At 36.3% G+C, this 13,274-nt stretch overlaps 1 protein-coding gene across 4 annotated transcripts in view; it reads left to right on the top strand.

The window, feature by feature from the left end:
• The window catches only part of UBE2K (ubiquitin conjugating enzyme E2 K), a 43,867-nt gene that overhangs the window by 6,768 nt on the left and 23,825 nt on the right, over positions 1-13,274 (top strand). Inside the window, exons 1-2 of one of the 4 annotated variants that reach the window (XM_062642402.1) lie at positions 11,759-11,989; positions 12,477-12,583. The exons of 1 other annotated variant lie outside the window; for it this stretch is intronic. Coding sequence is in view for 2 of the 3 variants with exons in the window: in XM_062642400.1 (XP_062498384.1) it covers positions 10,568-10,661 (94 nt within the window). In the remaining variant the exon portion in view is untranslated. Of the gene's footprint in view, positions 1-10,567; positions 10,662-11,758; positions 11,990-12,476; positions 12,584-13,274 lie in introns of those variants that run through there. 2 more of the 4 variants (XM_062642400.1, XM_062642401.1) reach the window with 2 other exon arrangements.

The raw sequence follows: 13,274 nt of genomic DNA on the forward strand, positions 1-13,274 counted from the left end.
TAAGCTGCATTTCTCTGAAATGTTAAGATCATCTCAACTTTGAAATAGTTGTTCGTGAGATCCTTTGTACATTGCCAAAAAGAGTTTTGTCTACTGTGTATTTTAAGCCATGGCTATGATTTTAGGCAAGACATTTAGGCCGGCTTTCTATAATTATATAAAAAGGATACCGAACTACCATTACTATGCATCTTTGGTTTTCATAATTCCATCTATGATGTTTGGTTGTATCTTCCAGTTTGTACTGGAAAATATGCAGAAAGGATCTGTAGATCTTTGCTTTCAAATGAATTTGTCTGTAAGTCACTTTTTTGGTAACTAAAGAATAGTTGGCTCAAAACAAAATGCATTTGCTAGAAAGTTTTTAAGAAAACTGCTTATTATTTTCACTTCTGTTATTTTACTTGTAGTTTTACACCTGTTTAGCTGAACCATGTATCAGTTTTTCAAGTTCTATGAATTTAATACCATTGCACTTTTAGGATCAGTATCATGTAGATGCTAATAAGCACTAGTATTCATACTACTACTTAAATGTGTGATTCAAAATACTTAACTTATAATGTTAGTAATCATTTGACCAGACCTATGAGCTGGCCAAGTATTGGTAGTGGGGATATTCATTAACAGACTGCAATATCTGTTGCTCATCCTTGTATTCCATTAGTGATATTTTTTCATGTTAACATGTATCCATTTGAGACTGGAATATAGTAAGTGGTCTGCATATCAGTTGACAGAATCTGAAAGATTTTGGGAGTAAGTGGAAAACAAAAAAGACTTGGTCTCCATTTAAGTCAGGGTCATCTAGTTGTCTCTGGTAATCTCTTAAAAACCTGAGGGAAGAGAGTAGCGTCTGGTGACAGGACTGTATTACTCGGATTAGGATTAGAGGCTAGGATGCAGCTGCCAGATGATACTCCCTGACCACAACTCTTTGTGGACCTAAGGAATAGTAGAAATGAGCCAATCCTTTCATCTTCCCAGTCTCGCATTCATTCTTCTGTATTTGTTTCCAGGAGTTTGGCTTTAATAGAAAGAAGTGTACAAGTCCTAAGGTTAGTTCATTTTACTCAGTATGAACTTTAAATAGAGTTAATGTTTTAGCATACTAAATTTGTGTTAACTATAAATTGCAAGAAGGTGCTGGTTAACAGTCTAATTCTGAGTTGTCTAATGTTTTTCTTAAGATAGTGCAGATACTTAGGGTAGTTCTTGAATTATTCAGCTGTTAAATGGTTTCTAGCTTGTTTCATAATCCTGGTAAGGATAGTTGTCATTACTGTACTTCATCACTTTTACACTAGTAATTGGTGCAGGTATTAAATTGAGAAAACGCTTTTTGGTTAAACTTAATAATTGCAGATTATTTTTTGTCTCTAACAAACTAGGTAAAACTTTGCTGCAATTTAGATAAGGAAAATAAGCAATTTAGTTCTTTTATGGAAAAGAGTGTGAATTTTGAGAAACAGTATTCTATAAGGCACTCTAGGGATGTAGTCCACTTTTGTGCTCTTGATTTATCTAGCATTTTCCCTTCAGATTGTATCAGTGTTAATGCTTGTAATATTTGAATTGGGAGTACTTGAGTATGCTTGCCATGAGTACTTAGTAAAATAGCATCTGCATAATAAATTGAGTACATCTGTAAGGATCAAAAGTAACCTTGTTTGAGGACCAGATCTGTGTCTGTTATCTAACATGTTGTAACAGAATTGTACTCTGTTGTCAGACAACAGGCCATGGATTGTTCCTCTTTAGTCAGAATTCTAAGAGTCTGCACAGGAGAGTGATGTGAATATCCCTGGCTACAAAAGGAGCTTCATTTAGTGTATGTGCATTATTGGACCCACTAAACCACAGTCAGTCATATGGTACAACTCCAATTTGGCTATGCTTAGATATAAGAGAGCTGAGCTAGTACTGTATCGTTCTTCTGTCGGCATGCTAGTACGGGCTATCCTGTCTACCTTTGTTGTCACAAAACACTAGAAAACTAATTTGTGTTCATTATTTCAATATTTCTATTCATTATTAGCCAGTAAGGTCAACAGATTCTGGAATATGTTTGTGCAGTGTTTTATGAAGTGTGTGTGTGTGTGTAAATCCCAAGCCCACAAATGCAGTAGTCTGTGCTTTACCTAAATAGGTAGTTTAGTTCAAGCAAAATATGTATCGCTTTTTATTTTTAGTTGAAAGTTAACTGTGAGAAAGTCTTCTCAAGTTTTTTCTGTGTTAGGATGTATTTAAGTACAGGAGGTTATTGTGAAATAAGGTAGCATGTGCAAATGGAAATCATGGTAGCTGTGTTGTATTTACTCCCTTTCTGGAAACTCATAGGCCTTCATGGTGTTTAGGTAAGCCCTTCCACTTTGGAATAAGGGTGTCCATATGGGAAGCTAGTACAGAAAAACTGTTCTGAGCTATTTCTGCAAGTCTTCAAGCTCTGGGACTGTGAGTGAATTAGCATAATCAATTTAAAATGAGATTAATCTTGTGATTCCTTTATATGTAGGATTACTAGCAACCTCAGTAGGGTTGCCTTACAGAATTGACTGCAGAGTCTGCTGTGTTTGTGTGTTTATAGAATGACTAATTCAAAGTATAGTTCAAACTGATTATTAAAGCATACTGTTATCTGCAGGGTTTTCAGTTGTTTTGCATCAAAGACAGAACTGTGCATAAAAGATAAGAAAAATGCATCTTGCATTCCTGCAGAATTGCTTGTTCACTGGGGCTTTCCTGGATGGAGTTATCCAGAAGGAGTCCTTTGCACTGTGCCTATTCTGATGCTGAGTATCTCAGTGGCACTCATTAGGTTCTTGCAGGTCCTGCCCATGCTTAATGCTCCTAGGCACTGTAAGAATCTTGCATAATTAGATGTAGCTTGTGAGTGTGTAAGGGTCCTTATCTAGTACGGGAGTGCATGCTGGTATGTATGCAGCTTTTATAGCATAGCTTTACCAGTTTAGCCACACTGTCTCTTGGTGAGACAAGCCATTATTATATAACTGTGCTCAGGATTTATGCCAGCATAGCTGTGTCAGTTATACCTCTGTGTATCCCTGGCTGATGCAACAGTTTTGTTAGAAATAGTTTAGACAGCCACCTAGAGCTGAAGTTTCAGAATTCTTTTTAGTTGCCCTAAAGCAGTACCAAGAAGCAGTGTCACGTTCCTGCTGCAACCTAGTCTTCTCTTCCCGCTTTTGTTCTCCTTCTCTTACTGGCAATGCTTGTGGTGAATCAGATAAGGGAGTTGGGTTAAAATGAAAGATAGTTTTAATTCAGATGTTTGCTGTTCAGTTGTGTGAACACTTGCACAAAATCCTGCCTCCTCCTCAACATCAGTTCTACCAGGACCAGGAGGAAAGTAGGACCATGGCAGCTGTTAGACTGGTTTGACTTACCATGGGAGTACAGTCTCGTACGTTCTTTTTGTAGAGCTATGTTCTAACAGCTGGATGTTAGCGAGAGTAGGTATTTAGAAACCTTAAAGAAATTGCACTAAAACTTGGTGATGCTCCAGGACCAACTCTTGCAAAATGAAGATGTTTTTAATATTTGGGATGTGTTGTGTGCTGACTGGAAGAAAAAGCCCAGTCCCTCTTTGTTCTTGTTTGTAAACACGTGTAATAATACAGAATTTTAAGGTTGACACAGGTTTAGTCTTTTGTTAAAACATTTTATTAAAGAATCTGATTAAGATGCATTTAATTAGTAAAACTGTGATAAATACATAAATTCTAGCTTGTCTGTTACAGTACTGCAGAATTCACACATTATCCATGATTTTAGCTCTTTAGATACATTAAAGTACAAGTTACGTGTTAGTAACATAGTATATTATTCAGCACATGAAAAAAAAAGTAGTATACAGAAATAATCTCGTGTATTTTTTACTAAAAGGGGCATAACTGCAGAAAATAGATGTGAATACAGCGATACAAAATGGAACGTGAAATGTGGAGGAACTTCAAGACTGAAATTGATAGTAGGGTCAAAGAACACAGGAGCGTTTTGAGAAAATGCATTTCTTTACATTGGCCATTTCTTATCTAGGAAAACTGCTCTTTAATGTGCTTCAGACAGACTTGTTTTCTCTCTTCTGCTTCCCTGCCCCAAATATTTGATTGTTTCACAGATGAGAGTTACTCTGTCCTTTGTAGGTCAGCAAGAGCGATTTCTGAGAATGCAGATGTGATCTTCTGATCTCAACTGGTAGTGCAGCACATACTATACTTCATAGCCATGACTGGTGTAATTACGTGACATTTCTACTTGTCTTCTTAATAACAGTAAGCTCGGCCTCTGGAAATGCGCTTGATTCTGTCTTTTAAGCTTGAGTGAGTCTGAAGGAGCAGGAAGTATTGAACTATTCCCTCTTGCTTTTGTAGCTCTTTATGACTACCAAATTCCCATTTGAAGCATCCTTCACTTTGCTTCCTAGTAGGATGATATATCCAGCTTTTGTGCTGTTTGCCCATTTCTTGCAAAGGAGTGAGCTAAGCAGATGCAACATACTTAACTTGAACTACTCTGGAGTAACAGAGGATTAAGACGGTAGAGTGTTGGTTTGTAAGGCCAAGGAGATGCGAGGGAGAGGCTGGTAGTTGACAGCAGCCTAAGAAGTGAGCTTTTCTTGGGATCCTCTTTCTGGTGTACCAGTGAAGGGGGGAGAACCCAATCATTTGGACTACGTTGAAAGAGTTAGTGGTATTGTTGCAAAAGTGTATAAGAAATGTCAATTATGGCAAAACACTACTTTAAATATTAATCTACAGATTTGCAAGGGGTTGGTAAGTAGAATAAGAATGAACTTGGGTTTGGTTTTTAGGTTATTAATCTAGATAATTTTAGTGGCATAAACTGCTACTGAAAGATTGCACTTTTCTGCTCAACATTTATGTTGACTTGGAATACTCATGGCTTTTGTCAAAAACTAGTGTTGCATGGATTTCATTATGATAGTAATCAGATGATCTTTTTCTATAACTCTATTTAGAGATATTCATGCCAGACTTTTGTGTAGAGTAGAATGGTTGTGGTTGAATATAAAATGGGGGGGTAGGGTAAGAGGAGTTTTATGAGGAACTAGTAACTTTATAGTACCATAGATCAATTTTGCTAGCATGGCTTCAGAGTAGGGTAAAGTATTTCTTTCTTAATTTGGCTTATCAAATATTGATCCTTATAGCATCAGTATAAAATGTTTGGATGTTCAGAAGTACCTACTTTGCATTTGTAAATCATAGCTGTGTTAAAGAAGCATCTAAATTATTAGATTTTAGATAGATTAGGAAGTCTTTATTGCCCATTTACTGCATAGAGGAATCAAAAAATAATTTGAAAAAACTGTCTGAAAGATAAATTAAAAGGGACTTTTTTTTTTGTTGGCGCAATTGGGATACAAGTAGTTGTAGAAAAGTTTGTTTTCAGTGGATGCCCTCGCAAGCTGGTGGACTTTGTCCTTGGTTGAGGAAATTCTGGAGAAATTTTTCAATGTTATTCCTTAATCTTTGTTGAAATCTTGGCATGTGTGTTCTGTAATACTTTTCCTTAATGTGTGAGCTTCTGGTCTTAAAGTGCTAAGTGGTTACAGAGTTTTAATACTTAGCTGCTTTTATTGTGACTAGACTTGTTTGTTTACAGACATCATTGATCATTTATATGTGTGTCTTTTCAGGTTAGGGTTTTTCTGTTTGTTTGTGGGAGGGATTTAATATACCTACTTTTCTAGACTTCTCTATTAATTATTTTCTGTAAAAGCAAAGTAAGTTAACAGAAAATAGTAGTACTTTATCCAGTATAAAGTATGTTCCACTTAAAACGGAAGAAAATCATGTTGCAGGACCTATGAAATCACAGATAGGAGATAGTGAATTGCTGCATGGAATAGTGGGATTTTGTGGTTAATCTTTTTTATTTTTTAACGCACAGTTATTCAGAAGTGACCACTCCAAATCTAATCCTGGTAAAAGTAGTGTGGGTTTTTTTTGTTTGCATGTTTTTTTGTTTTTAGAAATCTTTATTTACCATCTACTTAGAACATACAAGCAGTAATTAATTTTGACACTATTTTAAGAAAGTAATGTGCAGAATTGAAGCTATTAATACTGCTAATAAATATAATTTCTTTTCCTTATTTGTTCTAATCACAGCAGTTTAAAACGTAGTATGTATGCTAATGGTTGCATAGTGGAGAATCTGGCCTGTTAACATTTCTTTGGAGTAATTGTGTTATGCAGGGATCAAAGGTCTAATGTTAAGGTAATGTCAATGGGAAGTAGAGCTAGTTGGTTCTAGAAGAACTTGGAATATATATTTTTCTTTATTTTTTTTTTTTTGGTAAGTGTAATAAATAGTATTTTGTATGTGGGAAAACTGTTTAGAACAGTGCAGTTTTTATCACCTTGTCTTAATGTGCTTCTGTGATGTCTATGTGTTGTAGTTTTGTCCTGGCTTTCTTCTAGCTCTTTTATCTTCAGAAGGAAAACTTTGATTTTTAAGAGTGGAGTTGCTGGCCTCATGAAGAGGATAATGGGCCATGAATAACACATAAATTAAAGAGTTTTTAAAAGGCAGATTAGAGAAGAGAGGAAGAGGTGGTGTGGAAGGCTCAGGAAGAGGGGTAGATTAACTGCTGAAAGAAGCAGGCCCCTCTAATGAAGAACTCCTTGTTAAGGCCTGTAGACTATGGTGAATAAAAAGAAGAGCTTGTTGTCAACTGAGAATAATATTACAAGGACCAGAGCTGCTCTCTAAAAGTGTTTTAGTAGAAATGGAGATGTATGTGATGAAATCTTCACAGTGGCAGAACTTACTCTTCAAAGTTTCTGCTTGACCAGATTGTTCTGTACAAGGAAGATACTCAGACATAACACCAGACAATCTAATTCTGGGTTATCTTTTTTAAAGAGGAGGCAGGCATGTATTATCCTTCAATAGCAGTAATAAATACTGTAATAAATGTGATTGAGTGTCCAGTCTTTGGGAGATGCTCATAGGATGATTCTTGAAGGATTGATTCCTTTAGGTGTCTTTTTAGACATAAAGCTTTTGTCATGCATGAGAATGCCTTATATGAATCTTTCACAACTTTTCTGTCTCATGCTTTTAGTTTAATATCTACAAGGCAGACTAAAATCAGGTAAGCATGACTATAGCAGTGCATAGAGTCTCAGCAGCTGGGGTGGTCTACAAGACAACGAATCTTTTGACTAGAGCCCTAGTGTGAAGCAGGGGTGCATTTAAAAGGAAAAAACAGCTTTGCATGAGCTGACTAGAATACGAATGAAAAAAGATGAGGGAGTGGTATCATGCATTATGTAATATGCTACATTAAAACTACTTTCTCTATTTTTTTTCCACTCTTGATCAAAATCATTTTCAGGTGTGATGATAGGAAGTTCTGCTGGTGTAGTGTTGGGCCTGTAGGTTCCTAGAAAAGGATTGTGGTGTTGGTGGAGTGTTTTCGTGTTGGAAAGAAATGCCAGTAGAAATTATATTGTTAGAGAATTTAAACTGAGATTATGGAAAGAAATGCTGCTATTGATGGCATGGCTCATATTTCAGGAATTGCTAGCCCAGTGATCTAGTCACCAAATTGTTGATGAATCAACAGGAGGTGATGCTATTTTAGACTTCATATGGAAGCATAATGAGGTCTTTGTGGAAGAGCTGCTTCTGGCAAATCAACTTGTTGTGTGAGATCACAAGTTGATTCATAAATTCTGTGCCGAGATCATTGGTGTCAGACACACTTCTGGAAAACTGTGTTGATAATAACATTTTAGAGAAAGCTCAGATGATTATGGTGAAGGCCAGGGATTTAATCTGTTTGAGCTGCTAAAATTAAGTAATTGTATCCTATGTGATCCTTATTAAGGGAAAATATTGTAGGAAAATACTCCAGGTTTAATTGGATGAATACTCGCTTCAGTACAGTTAAATATTAGTTACTGCTCCAGGGATGAGGGAAAATGCAGGAATTGGCAAGGTCAAGCTGAGTTGCACCTCAAAAAGTCAATCAGAATAGCATGAAAAAGGTTGTTGAGTTATGTAAATGAAAAACTGCATTTGCTATATAGAAGGCATGGTAGAATTTAAGTAAAATTAAGTTAGTCCTTATACTGAAACAGTGTAATACAGCCTGCCATTTTTCCTAAAGATAAAGCAAATAAGGGTATGGGCAATAGCTATAGCTGCAGTAATAAAATCAGTTGTCTCAAATGGTAGAACCAGGATCATTGACTCTTGCAAGAAACTGAGCGTAGCAATAGGGGTTTTGTTTGTTTGTTTTTCACCAGATTTATGAAGTCACAAAGGATTTGTTGTGGAAAACAGTGAGTGTGGTACTAATTGAAATTGAATATGAAGGTTGAATATTAACTATCCAAGCTGTTACAGCAGTGTGCAGGGCACTGAGAAAAAGTAAAATGCTAAGTAGAAAATTAAGCAAGCTGCAGCGTGTGTTAACCATAAATTGTATCTTTGAAATTTATCCCTTTTGCGATTGCTTCAGTCCTCTAGATGGAAAGTTACAGGCTTTCTTGCAAAGAACAAGAACTGCTCTCAACTTGAAGCTTGCCAGGTGATGTTGACAGGCAGAGAGCAAGAGAACCTGAATAGGTTTAACAATTGTGAGGCTATGGAATGAGCTGCCAGTTGGAATAGTGAGAGCAAAAAACTTAGAGTGGTTGGAAAGCTTGCAAGAGGAATGTGAGTGCCTGTGATTGAGTTTGAATTCAGAGAGGGAGTTTCTTATAGTGCCTGGCTCTTGGAGAGGGCTGTCTTGCTGGGACAGTCTGTCCTTCTGCTGCTCAGTATTATAGAAACAAAGCTTTGAAAGAAAACTGTTCAGTTACTTTCTGGTCAGGCAACTTACATGAACAGTAGCAGGAAAGAAAATGAATCTAGACTATGTTTAGAGACATAATTTCATCATTTCCTTTAACTTCCTTTCTCTGATGTCTTACCTAATCTCATGAAAGACAACACAAGATCTGATGCTGAGCTTAAAACAAAAAAAATAGTTTATAGATACAAATTGGTAAAACGACTATTACATTTAATATTTAACTGGCTTTTGATTTTGGAGGTGCATGGTGCATTCTTCATTTGCAGCATGGTTGGAATCTGTTTTTTGACATGCAGTACTTAAGACTCAGCTGTGCAGTTGCAAGTGCTGCCTCTTTTGTGGGGGTTGAAGGCTTTTTACCTAAGTTTAAAAAAAAAAGTGTGTGTAACTACAGATGTAAAAAGCCCCCAAATTGCCATTGGATTAATGTAGTGAAACTTTTAACTAGGATCTTTTACATGGTGAAACTTAAATTTTTATTCTTCTTTGTGAGCATCTCTTGTCAGAGGAGCCCCCTCTTTGGCTGGGAGGACTTAATCTATAGAATATTTACAGGAAGGAAATAGAAGTAATCTCACAGCTGTTCAGTGAATTCTGCATCCTTGATGGTTCACATAGTTGGTAGGTCCAAGAACCAGTTGATGGCAGCCATCAGCTTTATCTGATTTCTCATAGCTGTCAGCAATGGGGTTTACTCTGAGAGAAGCACAACTGCATGGTTTTTTTTTGATGCAGACCTAGTTGGAACAATTTTAAAGGATCTGGGAAGATGCCTTGAGTTCTTGGAAAAAATAACAGTGGATTCAGGAAATCTGCATTGGAGTCAGCGTGTTATACAGAAGCAACAGAATGGATAAATCAGTAATTACTTATCTCTAAAAACTTCATGGTATATCTTTATGAAAGGTGATTCTGCTTTGCATCCCTCCAAAAATGTTACTGGCTGGAAGATTTGTATGAATTCCACAAATGCTGCTCACTGGATCTGGAAAGCAGATTCAATGGAATGAGTAGCTCTGGCTAAACACTTCTGAGAGTCAGTTTCTGGAAAGCATATGGTTTTTTTCAGTATCAAAACACAGTGTTTTTATTTTGTAGGCAAGGGGTGTGAAAATGTTGAGGAGGTGACAATGAAATGCAAGTGTATAAATAAATTGTACCTTACCCTGAAATATTAAAGATAAACATGATCTTGAGCAAGACTGCAGTATTCTGTTTAGATCATTGTATTGTTTAAAAATATCAACACTCCATTTGGGGAAATCTTTCTGTATTCCAGTGAAAGTGACAATCATGTCAATTATTAATAAAATTGCTCTAAACAAAAAAAGCCCATGTGTAACTTGGTCAGTTTAATGTTACAGTTTAAGATGTGTAGAATTAATATCTGATTGGAAAGATCACAGTTGTCTTAAAATGCAATGGATTTAAAACTATGATTGTAGATATTATATCATTAGGTTGCTTTGCTTACTGTAGTGATAGTATAAATAATACTGAAATTTCTACTGCTCCACAAATAGTCTATTTTTAATGAAGTAAATTTTGAACTGGAAGATAGCCATTTAGGTTACTATATTTTTAAAATTTAAATTTTTTACATATTTTTTTTAAAAATACTATTCTAAAAATTTTAAATACCATATTTTGGGGGAAATCTGTATGTAAAATGCTTACTTATGATTCTTTGTTTCTCTGTTTATTTTTAAGACGAGCAAAAATCAAATTAAAGTAGATCTTGTAGATGAGAATTTTACAGAATTAAGAGGAGAAATAGCAGGACCTCCGGACACACCATATGAAGGCAAGTAATGTTTTTGTGTATGCAATCATTGTACACTTCAAATCCTGTGTCTTGAGATGCTTTATTTGTAAAATTAATTTATGACATAAAAATGTAGAGCTGCGTGTTTTAACATAGTCTGATTTAAAAAAAAAGATTTTTAAGCTTGGAAAGTATTTCAGTTCAACTTCTGTCTTGCCTGAGGACAGATCTGTTCTACAGGAGGATAGACTATCCTATATCAAAGGTTAATTTACAGGTATAAGTTGTGCAGTGTCACTGGTATAATTCTGACTTTTAGTTGTTTGTTTACCGTCTTGATGTAACTATTCTTAGCCATGAAGCATCAAGAAACTGAGCTTCAGAATGTAATGTAATTGTACATGTATTTCTGTGATCTAATGTAGTGGTTGTTCAAAAACATGCTGCATTTTTCTATCTTGGCAAGTTGCATTTGGGATTTATCTCATACATCCATGGGTCCCAATATGTAATTTATACTGGAGTCGGGACTCTAAAGTAGAACTTCATGTTTTCAAAAATTACACTTTACTGACTTTCTTGTTTATTAAAGCTGGTATGATGCATCTCTTCAGTCTGAAAAAAAGCAAAATAACAAAAAGTTTTAACCAGTAGCTAATATGGTATACTTCGTTAGAGGTACCAAATTACTCAGTAATGCTGGTACCTGTAAACTTTCTGTTTGTATATAATATATAATGGAGCTGGCAGGCACACCTTCTATTCAGGGTCCTTAATGAGAATCCTTGACTTTAAATTTACTCTCTTTTTTTTTTGTTGTTTTTTTTTTTGTTTACTTTAAATGATGTTTTATTGAGAATTTCCATGCGAGGTATATATTTCAACCTGAATTTGAACTTCCTGTAAAAAAAAAAAAGTTTCAAGGAATGTTACAGGCAAATAGATTGTTTTCTTGGAAATTGAAACAGTTTGCCAAGTTTTCATTGCCTCTCGTTTCTCCATGCCTTGGAGTTAAGACTGGGACTTGAGTATTGTCCAGAAACCAGACCTGTGCCTATAGGTGTAGGTGTATATGTGTTTGGTGGCTACTGATCAAAGTCTGCTTGTTGCATCTTCACTCAGGAGGACAGCCCTTGTGAGTTCTTCTCCAGGCTAGTTGCTGATGCACTAGCATTGGACTTGGGAGCAGAGAGAGTCTCTCCAGTGCTTGCTACCCAGTCTTCCCTGCTGAGACCTACAGCAGATAAAGGATGAGGAAACAGCTTAACAGAGGCTGAGCGAGTGGGGTTGGGGTAGGTGTTAGAAGTTGTGGAGAAAGGAAATGAGCCTGGAAGGGAGAGAACAGAAAAGCAGGAGCATCTGTAATGGTAAGGATGCTCCCCTCCAGAACTTATGTCCCAGTGTTCCTCTGCTCTCTAACGTACAATGGCAGTTCCTTCCCTCCCCTCCATCTTTCTACTCTCTCTATCCTCATCTTATCAGCTGCTAGTATTTAGTTGACAGAAAATGTTGTCCTGAAAGATGATAATTTATTCTGGTTATAACATGTGCCATCAATGTAAAAGTATGCTGTGTACCTAAAATACGTGGTCGTGCTTGTGACCTATTTGAAAGTGGACTATTCTGTGTTAGTGTTATGGTTCTGTTGCAGATATAGTTGGTCTTGCATATATAAGACTTAGTTTTACATGTTAAGATGTTGCAAAATTAAGTACTTGGATACTAGGAAACATCTGAATGGTGTGGGGAGGGTGTTGTTTTGGGGGGTTTGGTGTTCAGTTTTTTTCCATTCAGAGTTAATCCTCCTTGGATGAGTTGGTTTGTCATGGCTTGCCAGTTTTTTTTCCCTTCCAGGTCAGCATTACGTTAGATAATAAAATGGATTTTTATTTTTGGAGCATGTATTGAGAGTTATTTGAAATGACAGATATATTCATGTGTCACAAAAGTTCATGAAGAGGGTAAAAAAAAAGATGTGAATGCCTGTCTGCAGAACTGGGTTCTGTGTGATGCTGGATAATTCAGCTAGACCAAAATTTCAAAAGCCAAGCACTGTGTATGCACGTATTCAGCATATCCTGCTAATGAAAATCAGCATTATACATTCAGTGCGGAATTTGTTGACTTGAAATGCAAGCGTGCATACTTGCCTACATGTGAGGACATTTCATGATGAGGATATAGTAAATAGCCCTTTTGGGGGGCTAAAACTATCGTGTATTCTGATTATGTCAGGGATCTCATGGAAAAATAATGTGATCATATTCTTACTTTAATCTGGAGGTTGTATGCACCAAGGAGCAAAATGGAAGTTACTGACAGCCCAGTCTCTGGTGTTTCCTGATACTTGAATAATTTACATTGGAACATTAATATTTCTCTAACATAACTTCATGCCTTTATTCCCTGATGTAATTATGAAGGGCTTGCCAGTGTGTGCAGTTTAAATTTTATAACTAAAGCAGTAATACATGCTGCATATTACTGGCTGATCCCTGTCATCTGCAGTCTAAACAATGACACAGCAAGAAGTGCTTTATGAAGGAAAGCTAATTAATGTGGTAGTACAGGTCAGACAATTCTGCGATACGGGAGGGAACTCTAGGACCATTATTAACCACAGTTAGTAAGGTATCTGAAAGCAAGCTGCTG

Source organism: Pezoporus occidentalis, unplaced genomic scaffold (genome assembly GCF_034315485.1).
Source record: "Pezoporus occidentalis ecotype Australia unplaced genomic scaffold, CSIRO_AGI_Poc_V1 ctg71, whole genome shotgun sequence".
Lineage (NCBI taxonomy): Eukaryota > Metazoa > Chordata > Aves > Psittaciformes > Psittacidae > Pezoporus > Pezoporus occidentalis.